This window comes from Embiotoca jacksoni, unplaced genomic scaffold (genome assembly GCF_022577435.1).
Source record: "Embiotoca jacksoni isolate LCO1_2020_lvr unplaced genomic scaffold, fEmbJac1.0.p SCAF_57, whole genome shotgun sequence".
Taxonomy (NCBI): Eukaryota; Metazoa; Chordata; class Actinopteri; family Embiotocidae; genus Embiotoca; species Embiotoca jacksoni.
In genome coordinates this window covers 1344199-1370072 of record NW_027185411.1, presented here as the reverse complement: position 1 = coordinate 1370072, position 25874 = coordinate 1344199, and the positions used below count along the sequence as shown (strand labels likewise).

General features: G+C 41.3%; 1 protein-coding gene across 5 annotated transcripts in view; it reads right to left on the bottom strand.

The window, feature by feature from the left end:
- Nucleotides 1-25874, bottom strand: part of ralgapa1 (Ral GTPase activating protein catalytic subunit alpha 1) — a 65459-nt gene that overhangs the window by 19862 nt on the left and 19723 nt on the right. For all 5 annotated transcript variants that reach the window (XM_069173025.1, XM_069173026.1, XM_069173027.1 and 2 more), the window contains 23 exons: nt 25597-25782; nt 24907-25077; nt 24562-24755; nt 24382-24480; nt 23982-24137; nt 23570-23698; nt 23302-23427; nt 21713-21771; nt 20537-20645; nt 18152-18262; nt 17786-17854; nt 17565-17702; nt 17188-17371; nt 16181-16299; nt 15904-16023; nt 14395-15052; nt 13870-13985; nt 12945-13069; nt 9656-9727; nt 9420-9543; nt 8413-8568; nt 5231-5389; nt 3120-3247 (listed from right to left, as the gene is read on the bottom strand). In XM_069173025.1, the coding sequence (XP_069029126.1) occupies nt 3120-3247; nt 5231-5389; nt 8413-8568; nt 9420-9543; nt 9656-9727; nt 12945-13069; nt 13870-13985; nt 14395-15052; nt 15904-16023; nt 16181-16299; nt 17188-17371; nt 17565-17702; nt 17786-17854; nt 18152-18262; nt 20537-20645; nt 21713-21771; nt 23302-23427; nt 23570-23698; nt 23982-24137; nt 24382-24480; nt 24562-24755; nt 24907-25077; nt 25597-25782 (3508 nt within the window). The remainder of the gene's footprint in view (nt 1-3119; nt 3248-5230; nt 5390-8412; nt 8569-9419; nt 9544-9655; nt 9728-12944; nt 13070-13869; nt 13986-14394; nt 15053-15903; nt 16024-16180; nt 16300-17187; nt 17372-17564; nt 17703-17785; nt 17855-18151; nt 18263-20536; nt 20646-21712; nt 21772-23301; nt 23428-23569; nt 23699-23981; nt 24138-24381; nt 24481-24561; nt 24756-24906; nt 25078-25596; nt 25783-25874) is intronic.

The window sequence follows — 25874 nt, the reverse complement described above, 5'->3', positions numbered from 1 at the left end:
GTATTTGAGATCTTAGGTCCTAAATGTCTGCTGTGAAAAATGTCTATCACTATTCTTCTGAATCAGGCTCCACCTCTCGCAGCTCTACACCACTCATCTCTCCCATCTTTTGATTCTTGCAGTCATGTCACAAAATCACAAACAGGACAAAGTTAGTCTGAGACGTAATAAACCGTATAAACAGATTAAAAAGCCGTCTGGAGTGGGAATTTTGGACAGTTTGAAATTGTGTATGATCTGTAATATACGTCCAGCTGTTCTCTCACTGAATTACAATTTGTAGAGTCTGAACTGGTCAAAATTGAGTGAATAGGGAAGCTATTTTATTCATATTTTACTCATCTTGTATTGATTTCTATTGTCTTGTGTGTTTTGCTGTACTAAACATTCATTAACTACTATTAAAGGACTGAATTACATCATCATGAGAGTTTCTCTCCGTTTAAAACAATGAGACTGAGCAGAAAAGAAAAAAAAGAAATAATAATAAAAAAAAAAACCGTGTATGAAGAAAGAAAAGTAAATCAATCTGAAAATGATGAAAAACAGACTGGATGACAGATATAGAAGAAGAAGCAAGGATGCACTGAGATAAGGGAATTAGAGAGACAAGAGAGACAATACAGGGAAGAATTTAGGGAGGGAGATAGAGAAATGATGGGCAAGATGAGAGCAGAGCACAAGGAGAGGGACGGAGATGGAGAGAGTTAGAGACAAGGAAAGGAGAGAAGCCGTGAGAGGTAGAGGGTGAGGCGGAGAGACAGACGAGTGGAGGAGAGCGGTGTGTGTAGCAGAGAGATGGGGAGTCAATAATGACTGATTACTGTAATTCAGCCTGTCAGAGACATCGACCTGCTGCTACCACCAATCAATACACACCAGGACACTCAGACACGCACAAACACCCCGAAACAAGCATGGGCGACACGTGTCATCGCATGTACATGGTTACATGGTTACACACACACACACACACGCACACACACACACACACAATGGGTTCGGGGGTGTCAGCTACGAGCCACAGACCCACACTGAGCTTAACAACCTCTCCGTCTGTCTCGCGGGTGGACGTGGCAGAGTAAAAATGGCTTCTTCCACCTCCTCCTTCCATTTTCATGGCCAGTATCACTATTCAATGTTTATGTTGGAGGGAGGGGTGGAGGGGTGGAGGATTTATAGAACAGTAAAATGATCGAGGGAAGAGAGGGGAGAAAGAAGAGAACGATAGACGATAAAAGGAAAGTTGAGAGTGAAAGGGGGATAAAGGACTGTAGAATGGGTGGAAGGGAAGAAACAAAAGGTATAGAAGGATAAAGAGAGAACAGGACGGAGGTCGGACACGAAGAAAAGATGGAAGAAAACTGAGCCAACTGGGTAAGAAAAGACAAAAACAAAACTGCTCTAAAACGTTTACATCGGTGAATAAAACACAGCAGCTTTTAATCTAAGTGAGCTCTTTTCCTTCAAGACAGTGTTAATGATATTTCATGGGTTGTAAGCTGGTAAGTATTTACTTGTTTGCCTTCAGTGTCTCCTGGAGACAATCGAGACGCCGCCATACAGGATTTTTTAAAGGCCTGACCATTTTAAAGATGTTGTTTTCCCTGCGTATATAATGCATAAAAAATGTTCTCCAGATTTGGACATCAGAGCTGATTTCAGACCGTTAGTCTGTGCTGCTAAAAAAGGTGCTCACATTTCTATCAAGCTTTCAAACTGAACTGGTCCCAAATCTCTGGAAGTTTCTGCTGTTTATTTACTGCAGTTCTCTTCATTTTACACCTTTTCCCTTTAAAGCATGTGGATTTTTTGTTTTGCTACTAATTGCACTATTGGTCCCTGTTTTTCGCGTGCATTGTTTACATGCAGGAAGATGCACATGCATGAAGGCTTTGTTGGAAAATGGTATAACTACTGTTTCTTCTTGTCGATTTCAACCAGAATTTATACAATCGTCGTCACGGCTACCTTGTGGTTGAACCTCATTTTACCACCATGCAAATAAACTTGAATTACTTGGGTAAAAAAGGAAGAAGTTCAAAAAAAATATGAAAAAATAAAATAAAGACAGAAGGAGACAGTATCACTGGGGAATCAATTTCTTTTTAAGTCCAGCTTAAAAGAAATTCCAATGATCAATCAGTCGGTCGTCTTGTGTCTCTGTTAGTGTGTTCATCAGTGTGTGTGTGTGTGTGTGTGTGTGTGTGTGTGTGTGTGTGTGTGTGTGTGTGTGTGTGTGTGTGTGTGTGCATGTCTGTGACTGAGACCAGAGATCAAAGCCTCTCATTTAGAAACAGCGTTAGAGAGAAAAGTCATCGATAAGTATTGAGCGCCGGGCTACTTCCAACCAAACTACCATCGCATCGGATCAAGCAGACAGACTGTGTACACACCTGTCTGTCTGTTCTTCTCCTGCGCACGCACATGCACACGCACACACACACATTCCCAACTTTCTCTGCCCAGCTGTGTTCGACAAACACGCACACTTGATATATAGCACTTCAGAGTCCACTGACTACAGCTCTATCACACTAACACTTATATTCTGAGAGTCAAACACCACTGGACATCGATCTGCGCCTCATAATCCTCGAGCTGAGGGATAACCAACATTCTCACTCACACACGTATGTGCAAGGATTTCAAGAGCCCACGCACAACAGTACAGCCTTATTCTCACAATTCAAAGCAAGTAAGCAAATCAGTTTAAAAAAGTTGAGCATGAGGTGGAAGCAGGACGATGAACACTCAGGCGATGAAATAAAAGATTACAATTGCAGAGCAATGTAAACCTGCTGAAAATAATATTCATACAAAGGTTTTAGTGGCTTTAAAACTCAACAAGAGCCACTAAAACACAATAATTACAATCATAGAGCATTTAAACAAGTACTGAAATCCATATCTCAAACTGTTCCTTTAAGTTATTGTTTTTTTGGCCTGATGAGGTAAAACATCATTGAGAAAATGCCAATATTGCCTTTGATACTCTGGAAGCACAAAAACAACAACAGAAGAAAGAAAACATGAGGGAGAAGCCGGTTTCAGTCACCTACCTTTGACTTCTGATCCCAATCTTTCATACTTTGATCACTGAGGGTTGTAAAGGATACAAGTTCTGGTAGAGAGGAATGAGGGATTTGAGAGCTCGACTCGCGTTGATCGCTGTGGCTCGAACCATGGTGGGCAAAATATTCATGTCCACGATGGCACCGTCAAACAGTGGGCCGAAGAACGGGACCTACAGACAAGCAAAGAGCAGACGGGGTAGAACCAATATTAGACAGACTAAAGAAATCACTTATCATTCCTTTATAGACTTCTTATGGAAGAATAGGCCTTTTCAGACCGCAGGAAGTGTTTCACATTTGTGAGAACAGTGGGAGGGAGTTCCCCTTTTATTGTGTGGATTTTATTGTTTTAAGTTCCTGTACCTCCGTTTTGTGGTCGTTTTTTAGCTCCTCCCTCTGGGTTGGTACTTTTTCACCGTTACAATAGGAACTGCGGTGACGTAAGTGATTGGTCGAACACAGGAGCACAGGCCACCGCCATGTTTAAAACAGTGTAAACAGTAAGGTGGTAAACTACAGCTATGAACGAAGACGTTTAAAACAGCAGAGGAAAGAGTTTCAAATAGAAGCACACGGTCCTGAGAAATGGACCGACAACAAAGTCCAGGCTTTATTGAGCTGATGCACACCGGAGGAAATACAGCGTGACTTTGATTCGAAAGAAGAGAAATATCAAAAGTTGCTCCGCTTACTTCATTTCAGAGTTCCTATGTTGGCACCGCGAACGCATACTACAAAAGGCCTCTGGACCGATTTAGTTCTGGGGGAAACGGGTCGGTAGTTCCTCCCCAAAGAGTCCTGTCTGGTCTGAAAACGCTTCACTTCAAAGCAACGGCAAAATGTAGATAGTTTTGTGAAACCGGATCCTCTTTGGGAGCGACTGGGTGAACCAAGCCTGACATGTAATGATTAACGCAGCAGATTTTTTTAATGACACAATATTTGATTGAGGCTTTGACTTTCTAAATCTAATTCAATACTTTGCTTGTGGAATCCACCAAAGAGAATCATGTCAGGCTCTTTATTGAGTTTGTTTGTGGACCAGGTCTCCATGCCATGTTGTCGATGGCTGCATACACGTGCTTTCAGGACAACAACATAGGGAATATCTTCTCTAACTTGTTTTTGGATTCATGATAATTCAATATTTTTCCTTGCAGAATGAATGAAAGAGAATATGATTATGTCATTAGTGCTGTGGTATCTATGTCATACAGAAAAAAAACAGCATTTTATTGTGTTAGGTCCTGTTTGAAATAGAGTTATGCCATCAGTGCTGTGGTATTAATGTCTGTGTGTTTTAGACTGATACATTAACCAGATCAAGAAGACTTGGGGCAGGACTCTCTCCAGGATTGTTAGTCAATCTGGATGCATATCTCTGTGGCCTGGGAGGAAACATAAAATTATGAACCAAAACACGATGCATGTTCACGGTTTTATTCCTCCTCAACTTCCAGACTCTCCACATCTACATGATGTAAAGGCTCCATCATCTTTTTAATATGCAGAAGTGCAACAATAGGAAATCAATTGACAACAATTGTGATAATCACTTAATGGCATACATCATTTTAGTTCCACATTCTCTAATAGGAGCATTTGTAGCTTTATTTTACATCAAAAGCTGAAGTTAAAATGACCAGATTCCCAGAAATGATCTGACTCACTCATAAATCTCAGCATTTTAAACAAGACTGAAAGTCTGCAGTTGTGCTGGCAGCTCTGGGGTGGTACTTAATCACAGCGGTGCTTTTAGCTAAATGCTAAAAGACATCTCAGCATGCTAACACACCTTCATTTGCACTTAACTCAAAGCTCAGCTAATGGAGCTATCATTGATTTTTACAAGTACTTGGCCACAAACTAAATTACAACTCAGATCTGATGATGATGCTAAATGAAATTTAAAGGGATCATCACAGTTACTCCAATTCAATATGATGAGAAGATCATCACTGTCCAAGAGCAGCAGGAAATGTTTCACTGGAAACCATCAAATTCAATCTCATAATGGAAGAAGTGAAGTGAGGATTCATCCTCTTGGGACAATTCACGTTTGTACCAAGGTTCATGAAAAGGCAACTAGTAACGCATCAATAGAGGGGGATTAATTATCATCTTAGGTGTGTCAAGATGAACACTGTGCTTACCTCTGGTTTTTTGAGTATGTGGATGGAGTACATGTGGTTCTTCATGGGGTAGATGATGATCAACACGTCTCCGAACTCGGTGGGGATGATCCCCCGACGATAGTCTCTGGAGTGTTCGGACCAAACGATGTGGACTTCGTCGTTGCCCAGGTGTCGCAGCTGGAGGAGGTGCAAGGTGGAAATAAAGACAAATGGGAAGAGAAGGGAACGGGAAGGAGAAATTAATAAAAGAATCAAAGCAGAATAAACATCTCGTATTATTCTTTCTTGCAGTATAAACAATGTAAACCAAGTCAATGCCAACAAAACACACAGGCGCACACAATGAGTTGGGGAGGCTGTATCCATCATGTAACCAAGGCTTCTGATTTGGGGTGTGTATGTGGTGAGGCTGGCCCTGGGCGTGATGGAGTGACTGTGTAAAGATGGAGAGCGGACGACAAGACAGAGTGAAGCCCCGGAAAGATGGAGTACGGGCTGGAAGACAGATGGGATCAGGTGTGATGCTGCGTGCGCGTGTTTCACATTCACTCAGTGGGCTACAGTCAGGGCTGGTGACAGCTCAGTCATTAACCTTGATGTCTGCCAAAACACACACACACACACACACACACACACACACACACACGTGTCTCTCTACTCGTCCGGTTTGTCACACACCTTCAGATTGGCCTTGGCCCCAAGACAAACATATTGAAGACATTTCCTTTCAAATGTGCGTTTAACTACAATCACTTTTAGAGTCTGTCCTCTGACGAGATGTTCAAAGAGGTGTGATGTGTCTGTGAGAGGGTTTGTTGTCCCTGAAAGGTTGCACACATTTTATGAAACAGTGTATCGCGACGTTTAATGAAATGTAATTTCGTTTGGACACGCACGTCTTACTCGACTCTTATGTAACCTTTTAGTTTAATTAATTACGAGGTGCGATCAAAAAGTTTCTGACGCACACAAATGGAGCGCAGCGCTTTAATGTGCATGGAGCAGTCAGAAGATGTTGCTTGATCAACATTGGCACCTGAGTTACAAACATTTTTGGGACCACTGGTACTTTGTGTTCTCACCGTCGACATGAAGCAGGAGCAAAGAGGCTGAATGTGTGCATTTCTGACTGAAAGATAACATCTTCTGCCTCCATTTATCCATTCGCTACAATATGTTGGATTCATGTTAATGTGTATTTAAAGACATTTCAATTTGGGGGAAAAAATTGGGGGAAAAAAATATGAAGAAATTGTCTAATCAACCAAAAATTTCACAGACCCACTGCAGTACCCCCGCGGACCCCCGAGGGGTCGCGGACCCCCTGTTGAAGTCCTCTGGTTTAAACGGCCTGAACGGTGGCGTGTTGACAACTTGACCGGTCACAGCAACACAATCGTCGCTCCCTACTCCCCATATTCGCTGGATTTGACTCCCTGCAACTTATTTTTGTTCTCACAAAATCTGATGTGTGCTCTCTGCTCCAGTTTCAGGTCCATCGGGAAATCACAGAAACACACTTGTAACTCAGGTTCTGAAGTTGATCCGGTGACTTTACCTGGAAAACGTGGGAGTAGTTACCGCTTCCCTCTGCTTCATGCACGTCACTGTGCTGTGCTGCCTCTAAACGTTTTGACACCCTGAGGAACCGGTGCATGAGATAACTTTCAAAGCGACTTTATAATGACACTACTTGAATTTACCGAACTGCGTTGAGTTATCGGCTTAATTAACCTGCTCTGATACACAACCTGATACATCTTGACAAGTGATCCATTACGTTTATATATTTATCAAGTTCTACTCATTATAAATCTAACAGAGGCACTTCCCTCTGTCTGTGCACCTCAATGTGCCAACAAGATACATCTCACCGTGATGCTGAGAACTGATGGGCTCTTCCATTATTGCATTTGGAGGCCAGAATTATGAGTTTCAACCCGTTTTTTTTGGGTAGTCAGAACAATTAAGTGACAGTCTGAAGCAGAGTGGAGTCTGACTGTCTGAAGCATTTCTCTGAGCCGTATCACTATTTAAAAAAAAAAAAGTGATTTCACTGACGGGGATCAGAGTGATGTCATCTCTGAGGCCACAATCAGTAGTAATACAGCAGATATAATCCTTTTAATCATGTTTCCAGCAGATGTGGTATGAGAGGGGCGACAACACACTGTAAAGAGGGAGACCTGGACACATGCCCTGCAATAGACTAAACTCAGTGTGTGTGTGCGTGTGCGTGTGTGTGTGTGTGTGTGTGTGTGTGTGTGTGTGTGTGGCAGCAAGATAGATGATAAATGTCTGCCAGTATGGACATGTGTTTCTGTCAGTATAACCTCTTTGTGGAAACGTTTATCAAACTGAGTCTGTATGTGTTTGAAAGCCTCTGTGTACTTAATAACATGTGGATTTGTATTTGTCTGTGTGTGTGTGTGTGTCCAGCATTAACAAAAATTGATAGTCATATGGTTATTTGTGCAGTTTGATGTGAATAAAGCCATCAAGTTAAACAGGTTTATAGTCTGTGTGTGTGTGTGTGTGTGTGTGTGTGTGTGTGTGTGTGTGTGTGTGTGTGTGACTATGTGTGTGATGGTGCCATCAGCTGATCAGGGAGACGGATGGTGTCGGACCAGGCGCTGATAATCCAATCAGGAGCCTGAAGCGACGTGATAGGCCGAGAAGCAGGAAGTATGATCTGATTAAGGGGACATTATGGCCATGTGCAGAGCGCCCACTGCCTGGGGGTTGACAGGTGTACACACACACACACGCGCACACACACACACACACACTAAACCTGCCTGCCTCGACACTGATACAAACCCACAGCCCCACAGCATGTGCAAACGCAGACGTGATTGCTCCGAAGAATTATTGGAAACACTGCTGTGGTGCAGAAACACTGACAGGTAGGTGTGTAGGTGTGTGTGTGTGTGTGTGTGCGCGCACACCTTTGCTCATTTGCAATGTCACCCTCAGACAAAGAGAGGAGAGTAAACGGGGAAAGAAGGAGGAGGGAAAAGGGAAGAGCAGAGAGGAGTCCAGAGGAGTTCTTCTTCTCTCGCTGCACTTCTTGGGTGAAAAATATGCTTATTATTAACGATGGCTTTGGTCACACACACGCACACGCACACACGCAGGTTGGGAAAGGGTCTGCATTAAAAACCGTCTGCAGTCAGATGGTGTCGGTGTCAGCGTGGTACCTTCTTGGTGAGGTTGTGGTCCTGGTCGTGGGGCATGCGGGTGGAGACGTGGTAGATGACCTCTGTGGTGGAAGTGGCGTAGTACGGCGTGGTCTGGCCCGTACTGCGATTCCTCTGAAGGCCTCCCATGAATCCGCAGTGAGTGGTGAGGTCCACCTAATAGACAGACACACACACACACACACACACACACATATATATACATGTATATATATATACATATATAAAAATAGATATGGCACTATTTAAATGAAAACTAAAGCAAAGACAAATGCACAGAAAAAAGGTTTCTGAGAGGTACAAGGAGGAGAAGGCGTCTGGCTCCACTCAAGAAAGCAACGCTTGTTGTTGGATGGAAACCTGCACTATGATGACTTATGTGTAAAGAGGATAAACATAAACAGGAGAAAAACAAATCATTATTTGAGTCTTCTTACTCTTTTTTTTGACATTTATTGAAAATTTTATGAATATTTTTACTGTTCATTTTTATGATTATTCTTGTTTCCTTTTCTTTGTTATTAGTTGCTATTTGTTTGAAATAAATCTCGTGTAATCTAATCTAACATGCATGGTACAGTCTACTTGAGTAGGCAATCAAACCGGACTTGCATCAGCTTCCTCTTTTAAACAGCAACTCAAAATGATACATAAAACAGTGACATCTTACAAAGAAAGAAGGGCCAATAGCAGTTAGCTAGTTTGAGTCAGGTTTTATTTTTCCATTCATTTAGATTTTTTGCCAGCTACGTGCGTCAGGACAAAATGTATACATGCATGTATTTTACAATGATTCAGTATATGAATGTTCCCATCATCAGACAGCAGACAGTTTACGTTATTCACTGGACCTTCTATGAAATGTCTTTAAGTGTTTTAATGTTTCATCATTTAATCCATCAATGATGCGACAATAATTTTAGTCGGTCAATTTAAATCAATCAATATAAAAGATAAATGTAGAATTTGTACATCTACAGAAGTCAAATCAGTAAATGTGTTGTTACCTCCCATCCCAGCCCGGAGACGAAGTCTTCATAGGCCTGGCTGCCGGCTGTGTTCGTTAGTATGGAGTGTTTATCTTCTTGGCCTTCAGCTACGTAAAATACTGCAATTTTGTGGGTCTCACGGCTGGAAGAGAATGAAGGAAAATAAGGATGACCGACAAGGCAGCTTATCAGAGACGACTTGCTAAAGCAGCAACACCAGCTGTGAGGTGCTCGACTTTTCTGTGTTTTCTCACCACTGCCGTGAGTCCAGGTTCTTCAGCTCTCTCAGCAGCTTCTCATTCTTCCTCAGCAAATGGAAGTTACTCCTGTGAGACACAGGTGCACGAGTCAGGAAGCATTATTCAGCGTTATGGTTTAACCTGCCTCTCCACCACTATCTGACTTCTACTGGTGTCTCGGTAACGGTCCGGTTGCCTGTTTTTGTCCCTTTTTGCTGGTAAAAAAAAAAAAAGAAAAATAGCAGCTGTGAAGAGGTGATGTTTAATGCTTTATGAGCATTTACAGACATAGATTGTAGAAGACAGATTCCTTCTGTATATGAATAATGAACTTAAAATGTTGACTGGTATGAAGTTTGCATATTTCCTTTTTCAATTTGAAAACTTCCACCATGATAAAAGTAAAATCTGCTCTCTCCACCGTCAGTAAAATCTCTGCAGCGAAAACATTTTCAGGTCAAGAAAACTTGTTTTGGTTGTTTCCATGACCTTCAAAACTACATTTGACTTGTTGATCATAAATAACGCACTCATTGATGAACTCTTTAAACATGCCCTACCTTGGTATATAAAAAAAAACAACATAAAAACAATTTGCCAGGTCTGTCATTTCTCAAATGTCATTTTTACATTTGCAAGAGATGGAAAAACATTTCAGAAAGAGAAAATGCAGGTTGTAGAGATCAGAAGATTCCTGCTATTACTGCATCGAGCCTGGGTGCCGCAGAACAGCCAAATGTTATAGAAGCCTATTTACGCCCCACTTTAACATGTGAAAAAAAAAAGATCTGCACTTAAAAGCTCTGCCCTTTCAAATCCAAACAGAGCGTACCTATTTTTTAGACATGCTGTGTTTGTACTTGTGTTTGCACAACCCAGGACGTTACACAGTATTTTAGACATACACCAAGTCAGCTTCTCCTTCTCTTCAGAAGCAAAAAGCATCATTTCTATTTGGTGTTTTTTTTCCCCATTGTTTATGTACCCATGAATCCCTGTCAGCAGGGAAACAAAAACCCTCTTCAGAAGACCAGGATATTGCTCGTAAAGCACTAGTTTGTACAACGGCACTCGGATTTTCAAGTGTCCCATCACATGTGCTCATAAGAAACAGTAGCTTGCCATCAAAATATCAGTGTGACCTGCAAATTTATGCAGCGAGTCCAACCAAAACATCAGATCATCTTCTCTCTGTGGGACAATTCAGGGTGCTTTCACACCTGCCTCGCTTGTACCGGATCTTCGGACTTGTGAGTTTGGTTCGAATCAAACTGGTCTCAGTTTGGATCCGTTTGCAGTGTGAAAATATTTTCTGGATGGTTCAGACTTTCAGGCCAATCACAGGAAGTTGAGGCCGGCTATTGTCACCCTTTAAATAATAGAAGAAGAAAAAGAACTGGAAGAGACGTAAAAATGAGCTGTGATAGCACATGAGGAGAGGACAGGACGAAGTATTTAGCTGTAAACTATACAAAAAATTGCTTTAAAATGCCAAAACTTATAACCTATTTTCTGAGAAGAGAATCAGTGCAGGTATTAATGCCATAATAATTGTATAGTGGCAACCAAATTACTGTTCATTATTTTTTTTAAATGGAAAAGGTTAGCGGTGAAGTGCCCGATGCACGCCTGTCTACGAACCAATCGATGTTAAGTACTGGAAGACGTAGGACGACAGGATGTTGGTATGTCATGTAAAGTTCTTTAGTGCGTTCACAAAATTATAATGTGACACTGAAACAAACGGGTTCTTGATGCTAAAAAGGTGTGTGAGATATGGAGGTGGAGGACATCTGAAGCTGTTGAACTATCTGACTGACATACTGCCGCCTTAACTCTGCCTTTATCAATACAGATTTCTAGATGTTATTATCACTGTACTACAATTGAGCAAAAGCAGCAGTATCTCGTGTTGACCACAGCTCGTTCTTCTCACCACTTTCAGGGTCCAAGCACAAAAGAATACGGGCCGTATTTCTAACGAAAACAAAAGCCTTTCATGCAGAATAAATTGTCCAGAGGCCGTTCGAAATGTTCCAGCGACCAGCCACCAACCTCTGATATAAAAACCAAGACTCGAGCAGTGAGGCTCGGAGGGGACTGATAATGACACGTCATTCTTTTCACTCTTAGAAACAGGAAAAAAAAAAAAAAAAAAAAAAGAAAAGAAAGAGAGAAAGAGCAGGAGATAAAGAGCAGGAGATAAAGAGAGAGAGAGAGAGAGAGAGAGAGAGAGAGAGAGAGACACAGAGAGAGAGCAATTTGCTCTTTATTAAACTGATACTTGGTAATGGCCTCATTCTCTGCTCTCAAAGACTCCATTTACACCCTGGATTATAGGGAAAAGCATAAAAGGGGACACACACATGCACACACATGGGTGACTGTCAGTATCTTAGTGTCTGTAATGCCCCATATGAATACCTGGAGAGACATAAGGGGACAATAACAGATGATTAGACAATCTCTTCTCTTCTTTCATTCTTATCCATCTATTCTTTTCTCCAACATCCAAGTTTCTGGAGCCTTCTCATTGTTTCATTCTCTTCCATATTCACTCACGTTTTTTTGGCTCCGTTTCTCTCTTCTTTTTTTTTATTCTCTCTATACATCTACATGAGCCTCATTCATCCCGTTTTCTGATTTGCCACTTCACCCGCAGTCATTCTCTTCTTCAACCGACTGCCTTTTATTCTAACTCCAAATGGGTTGAGCTTGATCAATAGAACACTATACTCATTATCACACACTCGTAGACACACACATACACACACATGCGAGCGCGGCGTGTTAAGAAATCTATTGTGCGGGGTGAATGCAGAAAGTGTAATTCCCTGGATGAAGCATAAAGAGCAATGAGTGTCCATTAGCTAGCCAGATACATTTAAAGTGATACTCTGACATTGTGTATTTTAGCTCAGAGCCATTGAGAAGATGAAATGCTGCACAATGTGAACGGGGAAATGTGGTGTCTAATGAGCAGAAAAACACTTTGGTGAAAAGAGACCCAAAAAAATTCAAATTCAACAGACTCAGTACATTGCTTTAACTTTCTGGAGCATTTTATAGGTTTCTTTTGCAGATTTCTCCAAGTTTAACGCAACACTGATGTCTGGCGAGAAATCACAAATGCACCCGGACCACTGCTCACAAATGTGTCGACCAGCTGCAGTTTTTGATCAAATGACATAACTTGGAATACGTTCTCATGGAGATTTTAGCTCCCCAACAGAGTCAGTCTCAGAACTTTTTGATTGCCCTTTGTGATTTTGAGTTGTCGCAGTGTGCCAGGAGTCAGTCTCACCTCTTCTCCCAGGAGTTGAGTCCCAGTATGTTGATCAGTAGTCGGCAGTAGTAGAAGGCTGATTGCGGCGTCTCCGTCTCTGGTTCAGTCTGCTGCACCGCCCTCATGTTCAGATCCTCACCTCTCTGGAACATTCATTCATTTCAGATTAATGCAAAAAAAAAAAAAAAAAAAAAGGAAAAAAAGAACAACATGGAAAAGGAACAAAAAGTACTATCAATAAAACATTTTTAGGTTTTTTTTTTACATATCAATCACATGAAATCAGAACATTCATATCCCAATATGATCAAATCCAATCAGAAGAGATCAGACAAGCCAACAGCAGAGAGCAGCTTCTGCAGATTACTTTCAGGGCATCACCATAATAATGTAAAAGAAAGAATATAATATGTATATTTTCTTGCTACTAACTGAAGAGTAAAGCAAATATTTGTTACAGAATCGTTATTTGGTGCATTCAAATATTACAGGGTGCCTATCTGGTTGCAGTATTATTAGTTGGAGTCTTCTTTGTGTTTAGGAGGCATGTTTATGGACAATAGACCTCATTCATAGCGGACATTTTGACTTATAGCAGAAAAACAAGAGTGCTGCTAATTAGATTAATAGTTCTGTTCCATTCTTATTCAAGAGTCCCAGTAAGCCACCATTAATTTGACCATTTATTTATTTATTACCTTCTTCCTATTGTGATTTGTAAAAAATGTCTTCTCTAAAATAGAACAATGGAAACTTAACAAATTATTGCTTCTTACAATAATAATAACAAAAAAAAGGTTTAAAATGAGCGTGTAAAATGTCCTGAAACCGACCATTACTGGTAAGTACTGTAAGCCAAAATATACAGTGATGCTGCACTTGTGAGGAACAAAGCATTCAAAAATAAAAAAGTGTTTCTCATATGAACATAGATAGCACGTACATGAAGGGCGAACTCTCGCTCGGCAGCGTTCTGCTTCAGGATGGCGTTGATCACATCGTTCTCCTGCTTCTCTGAAACACACGCTGGAGGCGGGGCTGGGATGTTGAGCGGCATGCCTGCAGGGACCAATCAGGAGTCAGAGTTAGCTGTGAACAATCGGATTTCTCCAGTGTGTTCTTGAAATTGTTCCTCTTGTTCTTTAGAACTGAAGGACAATGGTTACCCTGGTTAGTCCAAGTCCAACTTTTAATACGATGCAGGTTCCTCTGTTTTTACTAAACAGAGATTTATGTTTGTAACACGCTCACTGACAGTCTGCCTCATGGAGATGCAAACAAACAAAATGGATTATTCTGGGTATTATATGAAGGATTGTTCATTCACAGGCATACCAAGTGATTTAATTTAAAAGTTATTTAAACATACATTACAGGAACAAACTACTGTTATCTGTGTTTGTACAGTATGTCATTATTGTTGTTAGTAGGGCTTCGGTGGAGTAGGAATCTTTCTCAGATTATATACCTGCTCTCTGTAGACACTCAGGACTCGAGTATCCCAGGTACTGCAGCATTTCATCCAGGGCATCGTCTCCTTCTCTCAGCGAATCCCACGCTGGCACCGCCTCCCGACACACACGTTTAGCCAATGGCGGAGAGAGGAGCTGTTCCAAGCCCGACTCTTCTCGATCTGCCTCCCCATCCATTCGATGCTCGTTATTCTCCTCCTCCTGCTCCTCCTCTTCTCCTTCCCCTCCATCTAAACCTCCTCTTCGCTCTTCCTTCTCCTCCTCACTGGCTGTCCTCTCCTCTCCCTCCTCCTCTTCCTCCTCCTCCCCGTCTCCCTGAAACTCTTGCCTGTCGCCCTCCGTCCCCCTCCCTCCCTCCTCCGTCCCCCTCTCCTCTTGCCCGTCTTCCTCGCTGTCTTCTCTTTTCACTCCCATCTTTTTCGGCGGACCTCCCGGTGGGGTGCGTAAATGAAGGTTCGCACTGTGAGGTGACTGTGTGTGTGTCAGCAGTGTGTGTGCCGGACTATTTGGGGAAGATGGCGGAGGCCCGTAGAGGACGGCAGAGTCCCAGGAGTGTTTTCCGGCTACATCTCGGATGATGACACGAACACAAGCGGGAGCAGAAGACAGACCGGCTGTCATCCCGCCTCCTGGAACACCAGACTCTGATCGGATCTGGAAAACAGAGGAAAGAGGGACATAACATGAACGCTAAATACTACGAATACTGAAGAAATCGTCCTGATATCAAGTTGCAGCACCTTTTACATCTCAACTGTCTTCAAGCAAAACTGAAACCCTCTTAAAATTGAACCTTAATACAGAAACCAGGAAGTGATCACACATTTTCACTTCCAAAGAAAAGTCAAAGTAAAAAGCATCAGAAGCTGTTTTGGTTTCACATTGGCAACATGAACTAGTGTAAGTACCAGAGTCACGCCATTTCTGATCCTTCATGATAATATGAGCATGATCTTTAATAGGATGTGGTTTGGTTTCGTAATGTGTAAAACAAACCACAGTTTCAGTTTTTACTGAATATTTGAAGACAAACTGACACGTTTATTCTAACATACCAAATATAATGTATTTTGTTGAACTTGTTTCAATAATTTCACTGTTCACAATTATTTTGTAAAAGCGCCAAAAGTCATCTTTACACTATTGTTGTAATATTGATTTTGAGATATTTGGTCAAAAATATTGTGATATTTGATTTTCTCCATGCTGCTAAATGCTAGTCAGTGACTTCTCTGGGGGAGTTTGTTCCAGTGTTGGAGCTAAAACACTAAAAGCATGATCCCTCTTCGTCTTAAGCCTAAACACTTTAACTACAAACAATATCTTTTTATGCCAGATCACAGCAGACTTTCAGAATAAGGTTCATGCTGCACCAGTTGTAGACGGGCCATCAGGTGGTGTCAACATGAACACTGAGAGGATGAAGGTGACGTTTAGACGGAGCTTCACTGGTTCCAGACTGCTCTTAAAGTCACATGGTGGGAACTTCCCTCAGCTAAAGTTACCTGGAGCACCGAGAGTAGCGTGGAGCCGTTCAGAACCAGGAACTGTAGGTTTGGTGAATGGAAAAGTTCTGGTCCGAGATCTGCGCTCTCGCAGAATGGGTTGTCTTGGTTTTCGCACACCTGCAAAACATACGTACACATAGTGTCACGCCAGCAAAATAAAGAGTGCTTTCAATCTTTTGTAGTCGAATCCTTTCACAATAACTTCAGAATCATTTACAGCACATCATACCGTAACATATACACCATCACCACCAAACACACAAAGGGATGATACCTGACTAGACAGAGTCGCGGGTCCTCCAGACATGGGATAATGTCCCAGATGGTTGACCAGGTGAGTGATCACGGTTCTGGCTGCGATGGAAACCAGGCCGTGCTGAATACGACTACGAACTGCAAAGAGAATGCAGAAAACAGAGAGATAAGACACGAGGCATTTGAAGGGAAAAGTGTTTAAAAGGTTGATGTTAGAGTCTATTATTTCAACTCTTCCTCGGGTTTCAAGTTTCATCAAAACGTAAAGAATGACTGTACAAACTAGGAAAAGGTACAAACACACTTCCAGCTTGTACATAGTTTGTGCCACGCTGAGAAGAAGCCGATGCCATCACATACTGTGCTGCCAGCAGATCCTGGTTAATCAACATCATTACACACACACTGTGACACACGCACACACTTTCCAACAACTCCTTATTGACAGGCTGTGACTAGAGTACAGATATGTATTGACCAGACGTTCCCAACGACTCCCTGAACCTCAGGGGGGCTCGAGAGGAGGGAGACAAAGCAAAAGAAAGGAAAAGATAAAAGAAAAGATGAATGAATCTAGCTGAATTTAATAGAGGAGAAATGAAGGAGATTAAAGGAGAGGAGAAATGAAAGGAAATTAGAGGAAGAGGAGAGGAGAGGAAACAAGAGGAGGGAAGAGGAGGGGAGAGGAGAGGAAGAGGGAGAGGAGAGGAGAGGAAGAGGAGAGGAAGAGGAGAGAAAGAGGGGCATGCCCCATCGGGCTGCTCCAGTCATTAGACTTGTAACTGAGTCCTGGTGGACCACAGCAGGGGACAATACACAGTCTCACACGGACGCAGAGAGGTGCGCATAGCGACCCTCTTCAATCTTTAGTGATGGAGGAGCAGTTTGATGGACGACTCCGGGTCATATTGTACACAAAGTTTGTGTGTGCGTGCAAAAACGCATTTTTCTATCAATGAAACCAGTCATGGAGGTGAATGGCAGTTAACAACAGGATCTAACAGTGTTGTATTAATTATAAATGACCTTCAGTGACGGGCTGCAGTTTGCTGGAGCGCTCCGAGTCAGGGCTGTGCAGCGGCTCCGGTTCTCGGAGACTCTCTAATGGCAGGAACGGGTCGTAGTCCGGACTCAACAGGTCCGACAGCTTCAGCGGGTAATACTTTGGACTGTTGAAAGACTGCGCTCCGTACACACACCCGTGTAACACCTGGACACAATTTGTGAAAGAAAAGCAAATGCTGTTTCAGATTGGATTCCATTCAGTCTCATTTATGGCCCAGGTTCAGTTTTACTGCACTGATACTACACACGCACCTCATTTGAATGAATATTTATCTCTATGTAAATAACCGTGTGTGTGTGTAGTAATGGCTGTGTTATGATGACACACGTATACATACCTTATAAATACAGCTGAGCAGAGTCTTGGTGGGCTGGTCCCTCTCTGGAGTGCTTCTTGTTTGTACAGGCTGAAGGAGAGTCTTTGGAGGCAGAGCCATCACCCAGTCCAACAGACACAGCAGCAGGGAAACTACCAGCTGCAACACACACAGGCATAAAGTTACTCTCTATGCAGAACAAACAGCACAGTGAGTAAACAGAGAGAGTGTACGTGCGTTACCCTCTTATCCAGTTCATGAGGAGAGGATTCAGTAGTAGGCAACAAGTATGTGATTGTGGCGATCAAAATCTAAAGAGAAAGAAAATCACACATTATTTTCCACAAATTAAATACAGGAAGACAAATGGATAAAAATGACATAAAAACAGTGGAAGAATGAATATTTATGAGCTTATTTGTCACCAAGAAGCAGCAAAACTTTCAAAACCTCTAATCATAAATTTCCAAACTAACATGAAAGTCTTTTAAAAAAGTCTTTACATGGTATGATTGAACTTGTCAGAATGTGAAGACACATTTGTCCCACATTTGTTTTTTTAAATATTACGTTGGTTGTACAAGTGTAAATAGTAATTAATGTCCCACCTCTACGATCTTCTTTGGAGTGTCAGGTGGGAATTTCTGAAGATGATCCACGAAATTAATGAGGAGATGAAGGATGTCGGACGCCACCAGTGCAACATTCTTATTGGGGTACTAGAGATGAAGACACATTGAAGCATTAATGTTGAATCCACCAGTACCAGTAATCAAACATGGTGCCTCTGACTGTTCTGAAAATACTTAATAAATACATAAATGTTGAATTTAATGATTGAGCCAAATTAGCCACATATCTTCAGCCAAGACCAGGTCAAAACCTAGAATATATCAGGACCATGGATGAAACACCAGAAGGCTTTTAATTTGAAAAGTATACAGGACGTCACGGCATTTGACCAACCAATGGTGCAACTTTATTATAGCTAAAGGTAAATATTAAGGAGTCCAACAGTATGTTATTACATATATTAATAAAATGTCAATGTTATTATTATTGCTGGTTATTGTAATAGTATTCCTTAGCTATACATGCTGGAATAATTAGTCTAAATATAAAAAAATAAAATAAACATATAATTATAAATATTACAAACAAGTTTACAATAAGTTATGAAATCTTCATTTTAGAAACAGTGATGATCCTCTAAATGTTTCCTTTGTGTTAGAAAAATAAACTTGTTACTCTGAAAATTTTATTTTACAATGCAGAAATCTGAAAAAGTAAATGTATATTTTTAGTTGACATCAGTATCGGCCACAATAAACTGATATCAACTACTGACCATGTAATTCTATTGCTATGAATTCTCTGTTACTTTTACTGTAAAATGAAGAAACCTTTAATCATGCTGAGAAACAGGCTGTAGATAAGCATTTCATAAAAAGGTTTTATATCCTAATTTTTGAACTTTCCGGCTCTACTACGGATCACTGACATCAAAAAACAACAAAAATACTTTTAGACAAAAGGGAAGAAGGACACAGAGGACAACAGGAGGAAGTGGCTCTGCATGGAAATATGACAATCCCTCAAGCTGTGTGTGTGTGTGTGTGTGTGTGTGTGTGTGTGTGTGTGTGTGTGTGTGTGTGTGTGTGTGTGTGTGTGTGTGTGTGTGTGTGTGCCACAGAGCCCATGGCTGAAGCTTACTGGCTGCTGGTATGAAGGCAAGATTCAAAAGTGGACAAGATGTGTGTGTATATGTGATTAGTGTGTGTGAGCGAATGTGTGTGTGTGTGTGTGTGGGGGGGGGGGGGGGGGGGGGGGGGGGGGGAGAGGAGAGACAGCTTGCAGCATTCCCCCTGGATTAGTCTCCTATCTGAAGGAGGACCAAACATATTGACAGTCCAGGGTTTGCTCCCAGGAGTGAGTGAATGCAAGTGTGTGTGTGTGTGTGTGTGTGTGTGTGTGTGTGTGTGTGTGTGTGTGTGTGTGTGTGTGTGTGTGTGTGTGTGTGTGTGTGTGTGTGTTGCTGTAGTGTCTTAGCAGGCCATTGGCTGCCGATACATGAGCAAGGGATTCCAAGGTGGAAAAAGGTATGTGTGTGTCTTTCTGTCCATCTCGAGCCACTTGGCTAAAGATGAGACAGTAAATGTTGGACAGTGTTGTTTTGTTCTGATCCACAGGCCTCCCAGTGTCGTGTCCCAACACAGACAATACCAACTGAGGCAATTTCACCAGCACAAACAATCATCTCCAACAATGTCCTCCATCACACTTTGGCTGCCTGCAGCCCATCATGTTCAACACATCCACAACCTAACTGTCCAGTATTAAGTCAGTATTTTGGTGCACTTAAATCACCCATAACTGGAATTTAACTTCTTTTCGACAGTATTAAACCCATGACCTGTTTCCTGTCAAAGAAATTCTATTGTACTCTATTAATTAGAAATCTAGTTTTAGCATATCATTTATATGGGTCACACAGTGTTCAGTAGAAGTCAGTCAGATATTCCCGAAATAATAAAGACTAGAGGTTCATGCTGTACCGTTTCTCATTGTGTGCAAATCCCATTTAAATATACGGAGAACTGCGAGATGTGTAAAAGCTTTTATGAAAATGAACAAGGAAGATTTAATTTTCAAATAAATTAGTGCATTGATAATTTAGACAACAGATGTTTGGACACTACTGTGTTGAGCAGATCAGTTTAACATAGAGCCAGTCAGCAGCCTCTTTGATTCAGAGTCACTGCTTTGGTCTTAATTCACTGGATCCCAGTCAGAGTGGTTCTGGTGCCACGGTCAGCAGGGACAAAGTTTGAGAACAGAACAAACACGGCAGACAACAGATAATGTTACCCAGCTGCTTTGACACGTACAGATTCATAGTTCAAAGAAAAAAAACTTCTAGTAGTTGTTGGCGGCTCACTGGGAGGAGTTTAAAAAGCTACGATTACTTATATCAGTGCTGAGGTGTGACTGACCTTCAAGGTCACACAGATGACATTGAGAGCTTCTTTAATCTGTGGATGTTGAGTCCCATGAACCAACTCCTCACACAGCCAGATACCCAGACTGCACAGAGCCACACACCTGAAAGACACAAAATATTGTAGATAAGGACAAGTTTCCACATATATGCAGTATATTGGAATCAATGTACACGCTACTAAAAAGACACAAATTACACACATGTACAAATATTTCAAATAATAAAAAATAAAGCAAAAGAATGTAAACCTATTGGCAAGTCGTGAATACAAAGAGACGCAGTGAGATGATGTGCTGTTACATTAACATCCATTCATTTCTTACACAGGTGGCTTCACTTAACTAATTAACTCATGAGGTAATATGTAAATCTGAGATTACTAATGCTGACCTCGTGGTTTACAACATAGAAAGTCATGTGCCCCGTATGTTTGCCGTTCAATTGGTTAAGTCTTTAAAAAAAAACAAAAAAAAAAACAAAAAAACTGTTGCTAGGCAACGGCAATAAGGACTGCTTATAGATGCCACGCAGGCGAACAATTTGGGAAGCTAACAGGGGGGGTAACGTAATTCAGCATATGCAGAGGGAAAAGATGAGGCCAGTGGGAAGATCAACATGTTCCTCAGACGTAGGGTATTATCCAAGTTATGAAAACAAACTCCACATGACCAAAATTACAATATATTAGCTTAATATCCAACGAAGCATGAACTTCCATTTCTTCTTCCATTTCCATAAACGTCAGCAAACACGTCACAACTCTGAACTTTTCTGTAAACCTCGAGTTCCGAGGTTTACAGAAAAGTTCCCAAGTCGTGAATACCACAAGAGGGCGCCATTCATATAGACTCCTGTTGTGTACACAGTATATACGACCACATCTGAACGCAGCAAGAGACGTGAACCACATATCGTTTTTAAATATAATAATTTTGTCATTTACATTAACAGTCCAATCGATTCGAATACATTTTTTTTTAAATATTCCAATCCAACAATACCAGAAACAATAATGTCACAAATTGAGGAAACTTGTGTCGAACAAAAACACCATAAAAACAGCAGAACTACTGCAACACACACACACGCACGCGCACACACACGCACGCGCACACACACACACACACACACACACACACACACACACACACACACACACACACCTTACCGAGCAGGAGCAGAGGGTTCATCTCTGGCAGAAGTCAGGATAGTTTTGATAATGTGCTCCTAAAAAATAAAGCACACGCTGTTAATTTGCGTAACACAGAACAATGTGTCGTGTCAACATCTGCACATTGTGTAACGTCTCACTCGGGCCCAGGACACAAAGGTAACCAGGTGTGTGCAATGAAGACACTGATTGAGTGCTTCATACTCAGTCAGATAATAAGTCAACAGATTTTATATATATATATATATATATATATATATATATATATATATATATATATATATATATATATATAAAAATATATTTATTTTTATATATATATAAATAAATATAAATATATATAAATATATTTATTTTTATATATATAAATAAATAAATATATATATATTCAAATATAAAATACACACATACAGTATGCTATACTAAATATGGACATGCAGTCACAGTTCAGACACATCTACACACTCGCTGGTCCCGTCCCCGAGGTGACTGGTAATGACCGCTTAGCGATTCAAAACAAGTTTCTGCCTTGAAAGAAACCAGTGAGGGAGCCTGAAGCGCTGCCACGCATGGCATTAACGGTTTACACGGCAACAACAACAATAACAACATTACTCCCGCGTCCCGGAGCTGTTACGAGAATGCCTGATGAGACATTAACCTATTAGTTTGGTTCTGAGATCCCCTATGCACATGTGGTACGAGGTTTGGACTGACCCGGATCACAGTCAGGTACGTTTTTCAACTTTGTTGGATTTCACTTTTTAAAATGTACTGAAATGTTTTCATTTAGTAAGAGTAGCACGTGTGTGTTAATTTCATTGTATTGTCTTACTCTTCACTGAGAACACTTAAAGGAACATTTAAGTCATGTTGGTGGAATGACTTCAATGTCTAAACTCTAATTTTTTTTTTAAGCACTACCTGATAAAGATGGATATGTAATCGGTTCCTGTGATAATAATCATGCTGCACATCACAGAAATATTTTAGTTAAATTTGTTTTCATTTCTGGATTGAACTTAGAAAACAAAGAGGGCTAAAAGTTCAAAAAAATATCATGAAAGTGACACAGATTTACAGAATATAATATATAATCCAACATAATATAATAATATAGAAAACAACGACTACATCTGCTGTCAAAATAAGATCCTTAGATGCTGTTTAATTCATGTTAATTCAACACAGACCTGCTGGATGCACAAAAACAAAGTGCAGTCTCTTATACCTTGATGTGTATTTTTTTAACATACAGTCATATGTAATCACTTCCATTAATAATAAGCATTTAATTAGAACATTTTATCGTGAAGACCACATTTTCCACAAACCCAGTCACTTCCAGTTTTATTTGGTGATAAGAAAACAGGAGCAGAGCCTTTCCGATTGTAAATGAGGAGTTATTTTTGTTGAGGAAGCGAATTTTGTTTTAGCATAAAAATGCGAGAATGTTAAAAACATTACAAGCTCCCGGAAATATCATGGAGTTTGCTTAAATAAGCGTGAATTATTGTGATTTCCTGGAGGGACTGGGCATGATGACGGGTCTCCCACAAAACAATAGAACCGTTGCTTCCATCTACCTTGACATCGGGGAACTTGGTCAGTACCACGTCAGCTGTGGTTGGGTGCAGAGCTGGAAGCTCCCCGTACAAGTTGGGAAAACACACCAGAGATCCAAGAAGAATCTGGGCCTCCACTCTTGGAGCCTTGAAAGGAAGAAGTGGAGGGAGACAGACAAAGAGAAAAGTGAAGAGAAGGAGAGAGGAAATGTAAATGAAACAAAACGGCCACGTCACACTGTGTTTGCACTGCAGCAACACAGCACACGAGTGTTTCTGTGTTTCTTACGTTGAGTGATGAGCAGGCGGTGACTCTCGAAGCTGCGATGATGAAGTCCAGGATCAGCATGGTGGCTCCGGGCAGACCAATACTGAAGAATCTGGGGCTGCAGTGTTTGATAATGGTGTTCACAATGTCCTGTAGAAGTAACACTTATATTTTAAACATGTGCCACCGTCAACGTAGCATCTTTTAATTAGAACCAGTATTAACTTAAACTTAAGAAATATAATACATTTTAATAGGTATACTGAACGTACTTGTAACTTTGACAAATGCATTAAGTTTGAATACAAATTTGAGACCTTACTCAGGCGCGTGCGCATGCACACACACACACACACACACACACACACACACACACACACACACACACACACACACACACACACACACACACACACACACACACACACAGTACCTGGTCTTGGTGCAGCAGTCCCTGGTGCATGATGTTGTAAAAGTGTGTGACGAAGTCTGTGTTTGGGGAAACATCTTGCCGTCTCTTCATGATCCTGCAGATCAGCTTGTAGGCATGAAGCTTCCCCTGCTTGTAACGCTCTGTCAACTTGGTGGCCTGAAGAAAAAGAGAAAAACACGCATGTTGAAACACTAACAAGAAATGCATATGCAGGCAAACTAAGCTGTTTCTGCATTATATATATATATAAAAAAAAAAATCCATCTGCATTGCTATTTAATCAGGGAAAGTGATCAAGTGTGGAATTATCTAGACAACATTGACACAGATTGTCCTAATTCTCATAAGTGGCAAAACTTGAGTATTATACCTCCTATTGTGACCTCTTCATCACACCTACCTTGAAGAGCCAAGGGGTGAGAATCCTCAGGGGAGGGATCAGACCTGGTGGTGCGGGAGAGGACTGGTTGTCCAGAGAAATGCCCAAATTATCTCTGATCTGAGAAGAGAAATGCAAATTTTTTACCAACTCAGCCCATTTTTATAAAGTGTTGGGTGACAGGTGTGTATCAGTACTCACCTTAGCCAGGTTTTGCCACAGTTCACACAGGTAGTCAAAGACCTGAGCGTGAATCTCTGGGTCCTTGATGCTGTTGACATCCCCCAAGATACCCAGCATCCTCCGCCACATCACCGTGGCTACATCCGCATGCCATCCAGTCAGAGAACCGCCTGCCATCACGCTGCAGTCCTCGCTGGGGAACTCACTTGTTTCTACAATCAATAAATGAATCAATCAGTGATTCTCGCCTCATTAAAAGACATGAGTGCAAGAAAAACAACGTGGCACTTTCCATAATTATTATACTTCACAACAAAATGTTATTTGAAAGTACATGTTTATGTTAGTGTGCGTGACTGTTACCCAGATCATCCGGGGTCTGCAGGACAGAGTTGTGGAGTTTCTGGTCCAGCTGTAAGTGTGTGTGCGAATGGGAGTGTGTGTGATCGGGGTGTTCTGCCGTCAGCGTGGCAGGGGAGGGTGTCTGGGAGCGAGAGCCACCGAGGGAATGCATGGGCGACGCGCTCTCCGAGCCTAGACGAGGAGGTGAACACACGACAAGGAGAACAGGGAGTAAGTATAAACAACTGTTGATGACGCAGCCAAAGAACTGAACGTCTGCTGTTTGTTTTGGGTCGTTGTGTTTCTGATGGTATCAGCTAAAACTGTACTTTATTTTTTTGTATTACTTTTATGAGGTGTAGCATCATCTAACTCTGATATTAGTGGAGGTGTAACATTTTGTTACGCAGGAGGCTAAAGGAAAAAAATTATTAACATTTTATAGGCTTGAATTCAAATAAAAAGATCAGGTTAAACTATAGCTTATGTAAAGCGTTTACAGAAGAACACAGAGAAATGTATTTAGATGACATGCGCTTTAATATTAAATGTTACGAACAACTATTTACAATGCAAATTATTTTCAAAATATATTTTATGTGTACAACAAGAGTATTTAGCGGTCTCAACATGGTATAAATAGGCAGTATTAAAGGTGCTGGTGCAGTATATCTACAGATATCCAGCTAGCTGGTGATGTTATGTACGTACCGGTGACTGTGACCGTGTGGCTGAGGCTGCTGGTCTCTGAGTCGATGTGAAGTGTCGTCAAACTGGCTACTTCATGTTCTTCACCAGTCCCGCCTCCGCCCAGGCTGTCCTGATCCAGAGAGCTGCCTCGGCCTCCTCCTCCAGATCCAACTCCTCCTCCACATGTTTCTGAACTAAAAGGAAAATCTGGAGAAAAAAAAAACAAAGAAAATTTATCCGAACAAATCTGTTATACATAGTGCTTAAAAGTTTATTGCAAAGTGCAAAACTATGATTAG